The 18,146-nt window shown below is 43.4% G+C and overlaps 1 protein-coding gene across 1 annotated transcript; it reads right to left on the bottom strand.

Annotated features, from left to right (window-relative positions):
- Positions 1–319: 319 nt before the first annotated feature.
- Positions 320–6,471, bottom strand: dusp16 (dual specificity phosphatase 16). The gene is made up of 6 exons (XM_042403076.1): positions 6,171–6,471; positions 5,149–5,287; positions 2,716–2,879; positions 2,396–2,555; positions 1,619–1,742; positions 320–1,534 (listed from the first exon to the last, which is right to left on the bottom strand). Exons 1-6 carry the CDS (start codon positions 6,432–6,434, stop codon positions 409–411), a joined length of 1,977 nt encoding a protein of 658 aa, XP_042259010.1. The 5' UTR covers positions 6,435–6,471; the 3' UTR covers positions 320–408.
- Between the last annotated feature and the right edge of the window lie 11,675 nt (positions 6,472–18,146).

The raw sequence follows: 18,146 nt of genomic DNA, 5'->3' as shown, positions 1-18,146 counted from the left end.
TCTGCAGATCTTCAATTTACTGTTAAATATGTCAAAGAAAAACAGAATATTTGGCATTTTTGCTTAAAAAAAAAAAAGACTTTTTATTGAGAAAGTTGCTGATTATTAGTCTGAATCTTCTTCTTCTGTTAAAACATGAAAAGCTGAAATCATTTGAGAGCATCTGTGATGTTTTTATGGATCAATAACAGACTGTTTGTTGTTATTTAGCGTCATGTGATCTAACAGTAGGCGGAGCTCATGTTGTGTCTGTTTGATGATGACGTTTATCTGATGAAGACTTCGCCTGCAGCTGAACTTTTTAAACTCTTCACCTTCTTCGCCGTCGACTGTGAGCTGCGTCCGACTGACCGCGGCGCCGTCGGTGTGTGTTGCTCCGTTTCTCCGCTGGAACCTCCCGAGAGCGTTTCAGGAAACCTCGATGATCTCCATGCTGCCGGAGAAACTGGACTGACTGCCGACCTTCCCCATCTCCTCTCTGGACCGGCTGTCCGTCATCCCGTCTCCGAACTCCATCTGACAGCTGCGACGCTTCAGCTGCTTCTCGAAGCTGCTCTCTTCGTGCCAGCTCCTCCGCGAGTCCCCGCGGTCGCCCGTCCTCTGCCGGCTGCGCCGCCGTACCGCCTCCAGGCCGTGGCCGCAGCTGTACGCCGCGAAGCCGCCGCCGCCGCCGCCGCCGCCGCTCAGGATGGCCGACGTGGAGTAGAAGCGCGTGGACTCGGAGGAGAGGTACCAGCCGCCGGCCAGCGAGGAGGTGGAGACGGTGACGGGGCCCAGCAGGATGTCGGAGTGCCAGCCTTTCAGGGCGCCGCCGGAGCCCGGTTTGGCCAGATGCTGCTGGCTGCGGGACAGACCGAACAGGAAGCTGGTGGCGTTCTCCTCCATGCTCCCGCTGCGATGCAGCTGCGAGCAGGTGGCAGCAGCGGGTGGAGGTTTACTGATCGGCGGTGGCGGCGGCGCGGCTCGCTCCGGGGCGTCCGCCTCCTCCTTGTCGGGGCTCTGCTCCGGCGTGGACTGCTCCGACACCTCCTCCACCGGCGAGAACTGGCAGGGTTTACTGCTCGTGTCCTTGAAGCCGGACGGTTTGAAGAACTCGGCGGCGTCTCCCGGCCCGGCGTGCGGCGCGAAAACCCGGTGAACGGCGGCGGCGGCGGCGGCGTTCCCGCCCGGCTCGCCGTACGACTTGATGTCCAGAGAGAAGGAGCGCTTCAGGCGGGCGCTGTCCTCGGCGCCGTCGGCCAGCTGCAGGCCGCTCAGAGCCTGAGCCAGCAGACGCTCCTCGGGGGCGTCGGCCAGCACGCAGGGCAGGGTGAGGGGCTCCAGCAGGGCCAGGCCGGGGCCCCCGGGGGCCTCCTGGCTGACCGGAGGCTCGTCCTGCAGCGGAGCGGGAGCCTCGCCGCTGGGCTCCTGAGGATGGAGGGACTTGAGTTTGGCGTCGGCAGCGAGAGGACTCTTGATCTTCTTCTCAAAGTCCAGCAGCTGACCCAGGAAGTTAAAGTTGGGCGAGATGGTCGGACGCTTCTCCTTCACGAACCTGCCGATGACAAACACACGCTGATGTCTTCTGAGACAGAGTAAACATCCAGACCAACGATAGATAACCACATATGACTCTGACCTGTACGCCTCGTCCAGCGTCATGTCCATCCTCTTCATGATGTAGGCGATGGCGATGGTGGCCGAGCGCGAGATTCCAGCCAGACAGTGAACCAGGACCCGAGCGTTACAGGCTTTGGCCTTCTCTGAAACACACAAACATTTACAAATATTAGTTTGACTCATACGGGAATAAAGGAGTATTTCTACTCTATAATTATCTGTTTGTTGTTGCTGATACGAGAAGGTAAAGGTAAAACGGCCACAAGGCGGCGCAATCGACCCCTGGAGTTAAAACAGATGAACATTATTCAAACATTTTGGTTAACTGCAGCGCCCCCCAGTGGCAAAACTGTAGGTTTGCTCTTTGCACATGTGACCCAATTTTGGTTGAAACTGGCGTTACAGCCTTTTCTTCCTGTAAACCCCGCCCACTTGACCTCGGTAACCAATCATAAGGGAAGCTGTGTAAAGTATCAACAAACATGTAACCGTTGTTTCTGGACCCTGAGGAGGATGTGTACCAAGTTTGGTGAAGATTGGATGAAGTACGGAGGCTCAGGAGTGACAAAAGTGTAAAAGTCTAATTAGCAAAAAAGCACCAAGTTAGATGTTTTCCAATCATTCCTTCACTTAATAATCATCTTATGAATATAAAAATGTTAAGAAGACCTAATCCGACACCAGGAAGCTGCACTGATGCGTCATTAGTTCAACATGTTTAAACGTCTGCTGTGACATCATCGTTCATCATTATGTTCCCTGATCTACAGTCACATGACAAAGGTTTCCTGCTGACCAATGAACTCCACCGATCGGTCCAACCAGGGCAGGATCTTCTCGCAGAAGCTGTCGTTGACGGGAACTCGCAGGAAGTGAGACTCCGGGATGAAGTCGGGTTTGGGGCAGGTGTTGCTGGCGTTCAGGACGTAGACGATGTCGTTCTGCTGCATCAGATCCTGCAGAGACACGAAGACGCCGAAGAGTTAAAAAAACATGATTCATGAGGAGAGAAACTGTTTTTTTGTTTTGTTAGATAATCGATGATGATGCAGGTCTTTATAAATCCCCCACAGAGGATTCATGATGTCTGTGACAGGATCCAGGTCTGGCTGGTACCTTGTTGAGGACGTCTCTCTGGCAGCCCAGGTACAGGTGAGGCAGGATGCGGGTCGGTCCCACGTTGGTCACCGGCAGGCAGGGCTGAGAGATACAGGAGGGCACCAGGGCGGACTTCCCCTCACACAGACCAGGAAACAGGTGAGAGAACTCACAGAAACCACCTGACAGGAAACACACCGAGATTTTCAGACTAAAGTACAACAAAGGGCCAAAGAGCCAAAGAGAAACAAGTTTCTTTCACCGATAACTGTGCAGTTGGAGGCTTTTAATGTGACACATCTGAGCAGGAAGTGTTACGTTTCATTAACAGTAGAAGAAGAATTAAATGGAATTAATTAGTCTCTAATAGAAGTTCAGATAAATCTGCGTATCTGATGTTGTTTCTATTCAACGACCTGCTGCCTCCGGCTGCAGACGGTTCATCATCCTCCACACTTGTTGCCTAGCAACAAGCCTCTGGATTGATGCTCTGCAGCTCCGACACCAGATATTCTTTCATTATGAAACCTTTTTTTATTTTTCTTCATATAAAGATGTTGTGTGATTATTTTTCAGCCTCTCGTTGCTGCGGTTTGTTCCATCGATCAGTTTATATGTTTAATCAATACATTTACAGTTTATTAATAAGGATCTTCTTCATGTTGACAGAAAACTGACTGAAAAACAACTTTATATAAATATGGTGAAAGTTAGCAGACATCACTGTTATGATGCCCTTCATCTATATCTGCAACTATATTGATAATCGATTGATCTTTTTTCAAGCAGCAGTTGTTTTTCTTTGTTTTACAGTAAATTCAGTATTTGTGAGTTTTGTCTGATGTTATTCTGAACTCCAGAAATATTTTCACTCTTTTGTTTTTTTGGGGGTTTTTTTGTTCACATTAAAAACATTTTTTTATAAAAGATGTAAAGATTTGATCTTCACATTTATAAAGTCACACTTTTACCTCCATATGTTTCACTAATGAAAGAAGCAGGAAGATAAACGATCACACAACGTCTCCTAAAAACTGACATGAAACTGATTGAACATTTAGAAAATGATTTTCACTGTTTTCTGATCCTGTTAATAAAGAAAATCATCAATAATCTGCTTCCTGAGTTTCATTATTATTATTTGATTTGATTATTGGGTTTGTTAATAAATCCTCTCGTTAGAGGACAAACAGCTGCAACCAACGATTATTTTCATTATCAATTAATCGATCAATTGATTTATCATTTGGTCGTCTTCTTCAATCAAAAGTCCAAAAATATTCAGTTTGCAGAAAAGCTTTAAATCATCACATCTGAGAAGCTGCAACAAGGACATTTGGCATTTTTTGCTAAAATAATGATTAAAATAGTTGTTGATACATTTTCTGTCGATCGACTGATCAATGATTCTTTCTGTGGATCATTAACATTAAACTCACAGTCATATCTACAGATCATAAAGTAAGGTACTGATGGGCTGAACTGTGCAGCGGTTTTTATGAGGCGTCCTCCCTTCTTTCCACTGAGGCTCCTGTTATGTAACCATGATGTCATGCTGCACCGACGGACTCCACCCTCAACCATCAGCAACTAAAACCTTCCCAAAAAATCACTGGGTCAAAGGTTTCACGCTTACACAACAACATCAGAGAACCAGGAACTCTGAGACATTAAAGACATTTCACTTCTCCGCTCTGGAACATGTTTACTGTTCATTCTGACTTCATGTTATTTATTTATGACTCGACTTTGTGGTGATATAAACTTGTTTCTGGAACGTGAGCACAAGCGTGACGGATGAAGCCTGATCGATCAAGTCGATGGACTGTATCGATTAAACGGATCCACGTCGTCTTCTCACAGACTGAAGAGAATGAAAACAGCAATAAATGATTCCATTCATTCTTCTTCTGCTTTTATTTCCTGCAGTCTAGTGACAGGAAGTGTGTACACGCAAAACTACAGATACTCTATCATGTTTGCACATCATAATAATAATAATAATAATAATAATAATAATAATAATAATAATAATAAATCATTTCTGTGAGTGTTTAGTTGAGCTGAGAGGAGACGAGGGTCAACCAGATCAGATCCTGATTAAAAGCAGTTTGGATGTTTCTTAAAGGGGAAGTTTGATGTTTTTCCTGCTGAAAGATCAATATGAAGAAGAGCTGCAATGATTAGTAGATCAATCGATCAGTTTCAGCTTCTCAGATGTGATGATTCCATGTTTTTATTTGTTATAAGTGACAGTAAACGTTGTGTTTCGTACCGTTTAACATGAAGCTACAGTTAGCATCCGGCTAGCTTAGCTTAGCTTAGCATAAAGAGTGGAAACGGCTAGCCAGCGCCTCTAAACCTCCCCGATCCACATGTTTTATCTGGTTTGTTTCATCTGAACCAGTAATGTGACAGACTGGATGTAGACGTCAGAGTCGACAGACTCACCTGACAGCAGGTGGACGGAGGGGAAGCTCCTCTCCAGTTTAACCAACAGGACGCTGAGGAAAGAGTCCGAGCCGAGAGCCGCCGGGTCTGAAGAGCTCTGATCGTACACGACCACCTCCTGATCGCCCTGCAGCTCCAACTGAAACACGCCGTCAATCATTAACACCTTCGTTACCGTCACATCATTAATCACACATTTCTAACTACAACATGAGAGGACACGTCACATCCTTCTAGAGTCTTATGATACAGAAAAGAGAGAAAGAAAAGTATTTAATCACTAATAGGTGACACTGATATACCAGTGGAACCAGTGGAACCAGTGGAGGGTCTCTGGCAGCCAGCAGCCTCCCTCCTCTCAGCTCCACACTCGGCGGTTTGGCTGCTCTTTAACTTGTACTCACTCGAGGAAACTCGCCTTTCTCTCCTTCGCTGCACGCAGAATTAATTACAGCTCATAATCGTACGGAAAATGTTGCCTCAGTAATAAAACTGGCCGGCGAGCTTCCTTTTAAAAAGCTGTTATTTCAATTTAACACGACACCACAAAAAGGGAGGAGCGACCTCAGCGGCTCGCTAAATCTCTTTTGTTAAATATAAATATACAGCTGTGAGGTCAGACGCCCACACGGAGCCCAGAACTTCACTTCAGACTGCAGCAGGAGAAAAAGCAGCAGGTTTAACAAGTTTCACTGTGAGGACGTCTCTGCTTCCTCACATCACCTCTCCTGCATGAAACATCAGCTCAAACTACGTCTGGTAATAAAAACACAAAGAAACGAGGAACCGACAAACATCATCATTCCAAAAACATGACAAAGAGTTACAGAAATACACAACTGGTTCTGCTTCACAGATTCAACTCAAACAGTCATTATTATGATTCCTTCATGTCTGTGTTTAACGGGGGCTGCGGGGGGCGCTAGAGGAAAGGTCACGGGGTCGTCAGGGTGCATGTAACGAGCAGAGGTCATGTAAAAAGGTCAAACAGCTGACTTTAAGATGTTTTGAAAGAGTTTTACCTTCTTCTTGGCCGAGTGCTGCAGCAGCTCAGCGATCTGCACTTTGTCCTGCTGCAGCCTCCTCTTCATCAGCTTGGAGCAGTTCACGTTCACCGCCTCCAGGATGTGCGAGGCGTTGTAGTCCACGAAGGGCCGGCTGTCGATCAGCACCACCCGGTCCAGCCCCCCCTCCAGCAGGGCCACCAGAGCCTCCGCCCCGATGGGCCGCACGGCGCCGGGCCTCAGCAGCATCCCGGATCCTGATCCCGGGGGACGCTCCGACATGTCAGACTGCTTCTCCTCCTCCTCCTCCTCCTCCTCCTCCCCCCTTCCCTTCCCTTCCCTTCCCTCCCACCCCCCCCACCCCCCTCCCTCCCCTGCTTGTAGTCCTCCTCCCCCTCCTCCTCCTCCTCCTCCTCCTCCTGGGTGTCTCGGGCCGGCGGTCCAGCGCAGTGACGCAGCCTGGCGAGGGCCCTCAGAGGATGAAGAGCTCCATTGTGTCGGTCGGGTATGATGTCATCCTGATGGCGCTTGGCAGCCCGAAAACCTCCGGGCCGAGAGACACAGAGAGAGAGAGAGAGAGAGAGAGAGAGAGAGAGAGAGAGAGAGAGAGAGAGAGAGAGAGAGAGAGAGGCCTCACTCTGCAGTGAAAAGCAGAAACCGTGAACCGCCACCAACTATCTGTGTTGTGTTTGAGAGGCTGTCTGAGCGTCGGGGGTTGGCGTGCGTGTCGGGTCGGGGGAGGAGCTCCCGGTCACACCGAAGCGGGCGTCACACAAAAGCCGTCTGCTCTCCTGGACTGAGCGCCGATGACATCACGCTGCACCTTGATCCTGGTCCTCATGCTGAAGAGTCCGGACTCTGGAACGCAGACAGGAAACACAAAAGAAAAAGTTTAACTGAGAGTTTAAAAAAAAGTCAAATCGATCGATCAGGTTGATCAGAAACTGTCTGAACATAACTGATCAGCAATCATTGATGAAGTCACTTTTCAAGCAAACGTTTACTGGATCGAACTGTTTCTGTTTCAGACACACACACACACACACAGTCTGTAAACAGTCCAGAATAAACTGTGAAGGAATAAATCAGATTAAAAAGCTTCACGTCCGACTTCAAGAAGCTAAAGCTCATAAATAATTAATGTTTTATAAGAAAATACGACTGAATTTCAATTTTCCATTAAAGAAAAGTTACAAAAATGTTTTTATTCTGTCAGTTATAGAAAGATTATCATTCTTTCAAAGGAAGAAAACAATTCACAGATTAATCAATAATAAAAATAATCGTTACAAATATTGACATTTGAGACGCTGAAATCAGAGAATTTGGACGTTTATTTATTTTCTTAAAAAAATGACTCAAAACAATTTCTTGATTAGTTGTTTGGTCCATAAAATGTCAGAAAATAATGAAAAATGTCGATCACACAAAATAGTTAATAGTGATTACTTTAATAGTTGGCAACTAATCAATCAATCGACTAAATAAACTTCTAACATCAGCATGTTATTAAGCTAATATGTTGATATCAGTCAGCTGATATATCGGTATGTATCAGCGTACATGTTGTCTGATATGAGCCCATATCTTTTATAAGTTATCTATATCGTTGTTTGTGAGTATCGGTCCCAGTAAGCCAGTATGAGCCCAGTATATAGCATGTTAGCGTGTTAGCATGTTAGCATCTGGAAGGTTTAAGGTTGTTTGACAGATGAAGGATCTCTGACACAAGCAGCTCTGGAACAACTGACACCAGGAACTCGTTAAATTCAAATTACAGTGAGACAGAGTCTGATAATAAACCGGAGTCTGGTCCAAACGTGTTTCCCTGACTGAAGTTCAGCCGGAGCGTTTAAACTTCCCGTCACAGCGTTCCTGCTCTCCTGCACGCTGACTCACGGCTCCGCAGCAGGAAATTCCCTCCTGTTGTAAAACCAGCAGTTACAGAGTCGACTCGGCAAAGAAAATTCCCAAACATGTTCCTCCTCCTGCAGCCCGCACACACCGGGATCAGGAAAACCCAAAACCAGCTCCGATCCTCATTAAACACTTCCAGCTGAGACGATCCTCACTGATGGATGGATGGATGATGGATGAATGATGGATGGATGATGGATGGATGGATGGATGGATGGATGGATGGATGGATGATGGATGGATGGATGGATGAAGGATGGATGGATGATGGATGGATGATGGATGATGGATGGATGAAGGTTGGATGGATGGATGATGGATGGATGATGGATGGATGGATGAAGGATGGATGGATGATGGATGGATGATGGATGGATGATGGATGAATGGATGATGGATGGATGATGGATGGATGAATGATGGATGGATGATGGATGAATGGATGATGGATGGATGATGGATGGATGGATGGATGATGGATGGATGGATGGATGGATGGATGAAGGATGGATGGATGATGGATGGATGAAGGATGGATGATGGATGGATGATGGATGGATGGATGGATGAAGGATGGATGGATGAAGGATGATGGATGATGGATGGATGAATGATGGATGGATGATGGATGGATGATGGATGATGGATGGATGATGGATGGATGATGGATGGATGAATGATGGATGGATGATGGATGGATGGATGGATGATGGATGGATGAAGGATGGATGGATGATGGATGGATGATGGATGGATGGATGATGGATGGATGGATGAAGGATGGATGGATGATGGATGGATGGATGAAGGATGATGGATAGATGGATGGATGGATGATGGATGGATGGGTGATGGATGGATGATGGATGGATGGATGGATGGATGGATGATGGATGGATGGATGGATGGATGGATGGATGGATGGATGGATGATGGATGAAGGTTGGATCGATGGATGATGGATGGATGGATGGATGATGGATGGATGGATGAAGGATGGATGGATGATGGATGGATGGATGGATGGATGGATGATGGATGGATGATGGATGGATGGATGAAGGATGGATGGATGATGGATGGATGGATGAAGGATGGATGGATGAAGGATGGATGGATGATGGATGGATGGATGGATGGATGAATGATGGATGGATGGATGATGGATGAATGATGGATGGATGATGGATGGATGATGGATGAATGATGGATGGATGATGGATGGATGATGGATGGATGGATGGATGATGGATGGATGGATGGATGGATGGATGGATGGATGGATGGATGATGGATGGATGATGGATGGATGGATGGATGGATGATGGATGGATGATGGATTGATGGATGGATGGATTGATGATGGATGGATGATGGATGGATGATGGATGGATGATGGATGGATGGATGGATGATGGATGGATGGATGGATGGATGGATGGATGGATGGATGATGGATGGATGATGGATGGATGGATGGATTGATGATGGATGGATGATGGATGGATGGATGATGGATGGATGGATGATGGATGGATGGATGATGGATGGATGATGGATGGATGATGGATGGATGGATGGATGATGGATGGATGATGGAGGGATGATGGATGGATGATGGAGGGATGATGGATGGATGGATGGATGATGGATGGATGATGGAGGGATGATGGATGGATGATGGATGGATGATGGATGGATGGATGGATGATGGATGGATGATGGAGGGATGATGGATGGATGATGGAGGGATGATGGATGGATGGATGAAGGATGATGGATGGATGATGGATGGATGATGGATGATGGATGGATGGATGAAGGATGATGGATGATGGATGGATGATGGATGGATGGATGGATGAAGGATGATGGATGGATGGATGGATGATGGATGGATGGATGGATGGATGATGGATGGATGGATGAAGGATGGATGGATGATGGATGGATGGATGATGGATGGATGGATGGATGATGGATGGATGGATGGATGATGGATGGATGGATGATGGATGGATGATGGATGGATGGATGGATGAAGGATGATGGATGGATGGATGATGGATGGATGGATGGATGGATGGATGATGGATGGATGGATGAAGGATGGATGGAGGATGGATGATGGATGAAGGATGAAGGATGAACGGGTCAGTTTGTTTTTCACCGTCGTGTCGCAGCACTCATGCTGATCTGAATACAACTAAACTACTAACGATCATTTTCATTATTGATGAATCTTTATCAATCAGTCGTTGTCATCACAGTTTCCATAAAGCTCAAGACGACATCATCAAACATCTTGTTTAATCCCGAACCAACAGAAACCCTCACCTGAGAGAAACTGGACCTTTACATCACTGTCTGTGGCTACAAACAGTATGTAAGTGAATGAAATGTGTTTAAAATGACTTTTAAGACTTTTTAAGGAAACATCAATCAGTGCTTTGTAAAACTTGAATCAACCTGCAGTCAGTAGTGAAAACATTAATGTTCAGATATGTGAGTCTGAATCAACACCAACAGACTGATGCTTCCTGTTGTTTTAAGACTTTAAACCTCATTTGAATCACACCAAAATGCTTTTACAGTGACACCTATAACTTCTGTTGTGTTTTATAAACAGGAACTGACGACCGTCTTTCACTTTAAGAACTATTCAGTTTAAATACATTCTTTGTCAGTTTGAGACTGAAGGAACAAAGAGTAAAAGTTTATATTTATCACTTTTATCAGAAGTAGTTGAAGCTGTTTGAAGCTTCCAGGCAGCAGCCGGAGCCCGAGGCTGCGTCTCTAACTTCATGTTCCTCTTCACACTATAAACCAGAATAAATGGGATTCCAATTATGTTTTTTCAAGCCGGGACATTCCTCTGCAGACATCTGATCTCAGTCAAATTACCGGCTACAGAGTCCTCTGAACAGATGGCATCAGAGTCACGTAACGTTCAGTCTTATCGCTGCTCATCTCAGGAGGAATATCTGTGTAATGAGGATGTTTCTCAAGAGTTTAGACCAACATTAAAATCTCCTCAAACCTTCTGCGCTCCAAACATGTTTATTTGTTTTATTTCTGCTTTTACGTCTGAACTTCCTACGATACTGCAGACGACTGTAAACACAAGTTAACAGTTCAGCTTCAATCAATAACATTTACAAACTGAGCCAGAACTCTGGGTGTCGTCGTGGACTCGGACCTGGACTGAAGAATATATCAAAGATTAAAGGACTAGATGTCTCAGTCAGTCTGACGTCTTCTCACTGACTTCCTGTCTGTCAAAGAGCTGCTTGTTAAAACACTGCTGTTGGTTTATAAAGCACTGAACGGTTTAGAAGCTGCTGCGTTATGAAGCATCCAGACTCTCAGGTGGTCTGGGTCCGGGTCCGGGTCTGGGTCCGGGTCTGGGTCCGGGTCTGGGTCTGCTTTCTGTCCAAACTAAACCTCAGTTCTTTTAAATCAAAGCTGAAGATGTTTCAGTTAAATAAAGTCGCCTCATTGGTCAGATGTTTCTGGGCGGAGCCAGAACGTAAACACAGGAAGTAGCTCCGATCTATCATGGAGACGCCGTACGCGGCCGTTAGTCCGGGTCGGACCTCGGTGGCGAGGAGGAGGGGAACCAACCAGACGATTCGAAAGTACAGGAACTCTGGGGGGCGGGGTTTGCAGGGTTGACCGTCACTGATTGGTCAAACACACACAGCAGCTGCTTCATTCATAAAAAAAAAAGGAAGAACTCTGGTGTCACTTCAGGACGAGGGGGATTTGTTAAGTCCTCATCAGTCTAATCTGCAGGATCTACCTGGTTCCTCACATGTGATGGAAACACAAACAGGAAGCACGACTGGGACGTTTAGTTCCCAGTTTAGTTCCTCTGGTTCTAAACTGGACGTCTCTGTGTTGAAGTTCATCTTGACTGTGATTCACATTTGTTAACGAACATGTAAAGTGTTCAGAGACGTTCTTTAAAAGACTAAACACTAAATTCACTTTAGTGAGAAACAGTGTGAACGTCAGGAGGAGCTCTGGAACCAGCTCTACCTTCACATTCAGACTGTAACTAACCATTAATGTTATCAATCAATCAATCAATCAATCAATCAATCAATCTGTTAGTCTGCAAAATGTCAGAAAAACTTCCATTCAAAGGTTCAGAAGGGTAATTTTACTCAACTGAAAGAAAAAAAACCCAAAATATTCTGTTTATTTGTATAAATGACAAACAAAAGCATCCAACAGTCACATCTGACTGTGATTTGGGCGTTTGGGCTGGAAAACGACTGCTGATTAATGTTAATTAAACTGATTAATTGTTTGAGGTCGTCTGCAGCTCGTTAGCTGAAATGACTCAGCGCAGAAGAACCTGACGTTTCAGTCAGATGACGAGGAAATCAATCAGATAAAGTCAGTCGACCGTTTCTTGGTTTCTCAGCGGTTTACCTGCAGCAGGTGTGTCCGCCGACCGAGACCGAAGGTTAATGACTCAGCTGTGATAGCAGCCAATCAGAGGACTTTGAGCCCTCGCTGACATCAAAGACCGACAGGTTCAGCTCTTACAGGTGAGGCCGAGACGACTGATTCACAGACCGGTTTAAAAAGCAGAGCTGGTTCCTGAGCTGACTGACAGGTTCACCTGCTCAGGTGACTCACCTCAAGATAAACAGGACAGTTTGACTTCTTCTGGCCTCTAAATATGATTCTAATTCATTCATTTAAGAAGGAATCATTAGTTTTTGTCTAACTGGTGACAACTGACAGACTGAAAATTAATATTTTAATTTATAACAAGCAGTTAGTGTAAAGTTTACAGAGCTTCAGGTGATAAAAACAGTTTATTATAAACTACAATACAGTAAATTGCGGGTCGTTATCTGAAGTATGACTGAAACTTTGCCTCGTTCAGAGACGCATATATCTGAACAGAACAGATCAATATCAATTACATTTGATTTGTAATTTTCTACAGTTTAGCGTCTGGACGTCACACCTGGTTATTCAGCTTTAATTAAAAGTGACTGTTGTGTTCCTGACACACAGCAGCACATCACAGCTGATCTCTCTCTCAGTGTTTACACACAGACTTTCAAATGTTTCAGTTATCACGTTGACCTTTAAATCCCCTCATGCTGCAAAAAACAGAGCCATCAATTCTCACAGCTGAACACCGACTTCCTCAATGAGCCCAAACTAAAATCACAGGATGCAATAAACCACCAGCGTCAACATTACAGTCAATTAACGTCTGTTTAACACTGTTGCTTTACAGTAATAGAAAGTAACTCAATACATTCACTCAAGTACAGTTTAGAAGTACTTGTACTTTACTTGAGTATTTCCATGTGATGCTACTTTCTACATTTCAGAGGGAAATATTGTACTTTCTACTCCACTACATTTATTTGACAGCTTTAGTTACTTTTCAGATGAAGATTTGACACAATGGATAATATAACAAGCTTTTAAAATACAACACATTGTTAAAGATGAAACCAGTGGTTTCCAACCTTTTTGTCTTTTGACGTCTTACAAAAAGCAGTGTGTAGTCGGGGTCACATTTCACATGTCTATGAGTTGTTAACAGCTCCACCAAATAGTGATTTTTCCCTCTAAACTTCTCACATGCTTTCATTTCAATAAATGTTCAAATGATCCAATATTTCAGCAAAAATCAAAGATTAGAGAAAAAGTCCAAAAACTGAAAACAGATTTGTGTATCAGAACTTTGTTTTTTCTTCTTTCCTCTCCCATTAATCATCTCACCACCCCTCAGATTTATCTGCTGACCCTTTGGAGGGGCCCGACCCCTAGGTTGGGAACCACTGGACTAAACTAGCTAACTGTATATAAAGTAGTGTAAACTAGCTCCACCTCCAGCAGCTACAACAGTAACATGCTGCTCTAACACTGATGCTTCACTATTAATAATCTAATGATGTCATATATAATAATATATCAGTCAGAGGGACCAAACCACTACTTTTACTGCAATACTTTAACTACATCAAGCTCATAATACTAATGTACTTTTACTGCAATACTTTAACTACATCAAGCTCATAATACTTATGTACTTTTACTGCAATACTTTAACTACATCAAGCTCATAATACTTATGTACTTTTACTGCAATACTTTAACTACATCAAGCTCATAATACTTATGTACTTTTACTGCAATACTTTAACTACATCAAGCTCATAATACTTATGTACTTTTACTGCAATACTTTAACTACATCAAGCTCATAATACTTATGTACTTTTACTGCAATACTTTAACTACATCAAGCTCACAATACTTATGTACTTTTACTTGTAATGGAGTATTTTTACTTTGCTGTATTAGTACTTTTACTACAGTAAATATTTCTTCCATCTCTGCCAGTTTGATAAAACATCCAATAATAACTTTGAGCTGCAGGAAGTTATTTTTCCTGATTAAAGTAAAGATCTGATGATGTCATAAATGGACTTGAGGACATTAAAACAAAAACATGAATCATTTGTGTTAATTTAAAACAAAGAAAAGCAGCAAATCTTCTCATTTGAGAATCCAGAGAATATTTGTTCTTTCTATCATGAGTTTCATTAAACCTTCACATAAATAAATGTTGTCCAGATGTTACATGAGTGTTATTCCTCTAACGTTTATGATACTAGTGATTCAAGATAAAGGGTTTGTTTGAGCTATTGAAGAACATAAATTCAATGTATCATCCTGCTCTGGTAAAGACATTTTAGGGAGTTTTGATATTACTTAGATGGTTATTAATCAAAAATATTACTTTAATATCAGCTCATAGAAAGTTGTGTAAACACTATTCAGTAGAGTTCGGGTGATTCTAGATGAATTTAGACGATATTTTCAGATGTTAGGTTAACGGTTCTTCTGTCGTTCATGATAATAAATATATATTTTTTAACTCTAATCCTACCGCAGACCCCAGATGTTTCATCTCACAGCTGTTTTATTCTGTTTGTTTGTCTTTGTTAATCAATTTGTTCCTAATGACTTCATATTACTTTACGTTTTAATTAGTGCTTTTTAAAAATACCATCATATTGGAGACCTGGAGGACGCCGGTCAAAAGCAACTCTGCCCGTTAACTTTTAATAGACGGAACTATTTACTGAGTTCATGTTTGCTGTGGGACCTAATTTAAAGTGTCACATGCTATCGGGGGGGTCGGAGGTCTCTGTCAGTCGTTTTAAAGGCTTTGTGGACAGATTGTACTTGGAATAAAAGCTGCATGTTGTATTAAAGGATATATTTTCATTTCACACATTATGCAAATTGACTGTAACTTTCCTAAAATAATGTTTTGTTTTCCCAAATGACATTAACGACATCACTAATAATGTTTTAAGAGGAAATAAATGAACATTTTGCTGTGACGGTTGTTTCTTTGGGTTCTCGTGTGTTAAATATGTTACAGTAGCATAAAAAAAGAGTCTTTCACCTTTACTTTGAAGACTTTTCTGCATTAATTAAAGGCTTATTCATAAAAAAATGTCATGTTTAACTTCATGACAGCTTATAAAAAGTTATTGAGTGAATATTTAAGTGTATAAAATGAGTTTAGGTGAACGTCTGGACGACATTTTCAGATGTTAGGTTGTCATTTCTTCTATTGTTAACCATAATAATTATATTTTATAGGTACTTGTTTCAGGTAGTGTTTACAATAGTGTAAATTTACTGTATTCTGCTCCTCCTCTGCTGTAAAACCCTTCATTTGAAGGAGTTCAGGCATTAATTAAAGGTTTATTAATGAATATGATGCTTGTAAGACATTATTCAGCTAGTGAACAAGTGTATAAAATGAGTTTTTGTCAGCTTCAAGAAAATTTGGCAACATACTCAGATGTTACATTAACATTATTAATGTTTCTTCAACGTTCATGGTGTTGATTAAATGTTATAAACAGTCATTAATAAATGTGTTCAAGGTGACAGAAGTGAGTAAAATCTAAAAGCAGCTTTAATTTAAAGGAGTTGAAGCATTAATTAAAGGTTTATTAATGAATATGTCAAGGTTAACTTCATGTCAGCTGATAAACAGTTATTCAGTGAGTATGTACGTGTATAAATGAGTTTGGGGGAACTTCTGGACGACATTTTCAGATGTTAGTATCGTTGGCTCGCTGTTCTCTGACCGCCAGGCCGAACTGCTACACAAACAACCAAACACACACCGACATTTTACCTTTTTCAGCTTCTAACGTTAGTCTGAATATTCACACACGGCGTTAACTTCGCCTTCAACTCACACATGGACCAAACTTTGACTTTAGGCCCCGTTAACGTCACTTTACCAGATGCTGCCGATTTACTGTTTGACCGCAAATTTCGGGAAACTCACCGTTTGAAAATTCGACGTCAAAGTCCCAACGGCTCTTCAACCGTCCGGGCGGGTTACAGAGGCAGAGAGACGCGGTCTAACTGAGAGGATGTCGGCTTATAAAAGAGAAAGTAAAGCGGTAAAGTTGAAGCTAAAGAGCAGAAGAGGGTGACTCTCCTGCTGCCATAAGATGAGGTCACTGCGATAAAAATAAAAGGATGCCGTCATTCACTCAACAGGCGTCTTAAAGGCGCAGGCAGCGCCGCGCTGAGCCGACAGAAAGGACAGGCGTCTTAAAGGCGCAGGCAGCGGCGCGCTGAGCCGACAGAAAAGGATTCAAACTGTCAGCTCAGCTTTAAAGTATGGAAGTCCATTACTGCCAGAAAAAAGTGATATGAAAAATAAAAATATGTATGGTATACGGTGGCTTTGTTTTGGCTTCTTGAAGAAGAAGTAGAGTCCTTTAGCTACTTGGAAAGTATCACTAACTAACAGGGAGGTACAGAAGCAGATGTCAATGCAAGAATAGGCAAGGCAAGGAAAGTGTTTTTACAGCTCAAGAACATCTGGCGCTCTAGAGTGATACATGGATGTATAAAGAGAACTGGATACAGCGTCGGATGCGGAGCTCCATTCACTTCATAGACTGTATAAAAATATGGACGTAGTTACCGTGACGTCACCCGTTGGTTTCTGAAGAGCAGTTTTGAAGCTCAAAGTGAGCCACTCCGGCCGTCGCCATCTTGGCAGTGTGTGACCCTGCCTAACTCCCAGCCAATCAAAAATGGGCAAAGAGGCGGGCCGAATGGCTGAAACAAGCCACCTAGCGGCTGGCGGACCTGTCACTTAAAGCAGCCATGTCCTTCATTATGCATAACTTTACGGCTTAATAAAATTTAAATGGGTGAGTTATAAAAAAATTCACCCCCCGTACAGTTGTCATGAAAGAGGAAATTAGCTACAGAAATCAAAACCGTTTATTGTACCAGGCTGTAAACATGTTTATTTCTGCTGTAAAGTTGGACATTTTAACATGGGGGTCTATGGGGATTGACTCACTTTTGGAGCCTCAAGTGGCCGTTCAAGGAACTGCGGTTTTGAAGCCAAAAAAGCCACTTCTCGCTGTTAAGAAACACGTATGCTCTTTAGACACCTCCGCCGGCTGAGATAGCTAACTTCAGGTTTAGCCCTCCAGCTAATTTTAATGGGGATAAAACAATTCAATCATGCGGCTCTTCAAGACTTTTTGAAATGTCATTAAGTATTTCGCGGGGGTTGTGACACTCAAAGAAACGTGTCCACCATTTTACAGACACTCCTTTTCCCATGATTGTGTGAAAGTGCTTTTTGGGCCCCTGTTGGACCCGGAAATTGTAATTCCACGCTTTAGCCACTATGTCAAATTGGCTTCAGAGCCTGACGCTGTTTCTGGGGACTTGGTGAACAAAAATAAGAATCTTCAACTCCAATGTAAAATATGTGCTGCTTTATGGCGCCGAGACCTGGAGAATGACGACGACCACAATCAACAAAGTGCAAATCTTTATCAACAATTAGCAGCAGCAAACAAAATTGGAAGAAGAAGATGGATCAGGCACATACTACAAAAACCGGTGTCAAGTACCACCAGACAAGCTCTGACATGGAACCCTCAAGGGAAGAGGAAGAGAGGACGGCCAAAGAACACCTGGATCTCCGGGCAGACATCAAGAGACTGGGACACACCTGGTATCAGA

This window comes from Thunnus maccoyii, chromosome 23 (genome assembly GCF_910596095.1).
Source record: "Thunnus maccoyii chromosome 23, fThuMac1.1, whole genome shotgun sequence".
In the NCBI taxonomy this organism is placed as follows: domain Eukaryota; kingdom Metazoa; phylum Chordata; class Actinopteri; order Scombriformes; family Scombridae; genus Thunnus; species Thunnus maccoyii.
The sequence above is the reverse complement of the archived record's forward strand: the minus strand, read 5'-3'. Positions and strand labels throughout refer to the sequence as shown.

Coding starts and splice junctions, on each gene's coding strand:
- dusp16 (XM_042403076.1), bottom strand. CDS start 6,434: ATGTCGGAGCGTCCCCCGGGATCAGGATCCGGGATGCTGCTGAGGCCC. Junction 2,880..5,148: donor CTCCGTCCACCTGCTGTCAG/GTGAGTCTGTCG, acceptor GTTTCCTGTCAG/GTGGTTTCTGTGAGTTCTCT. Junction 1,535..1,618: donor ACGCTGGACGAGGCGTACAG/GTCAGAGTCATA, acceptor TGTCATCGGCAG/GTTCGTGAAGGAGAAGCGTC.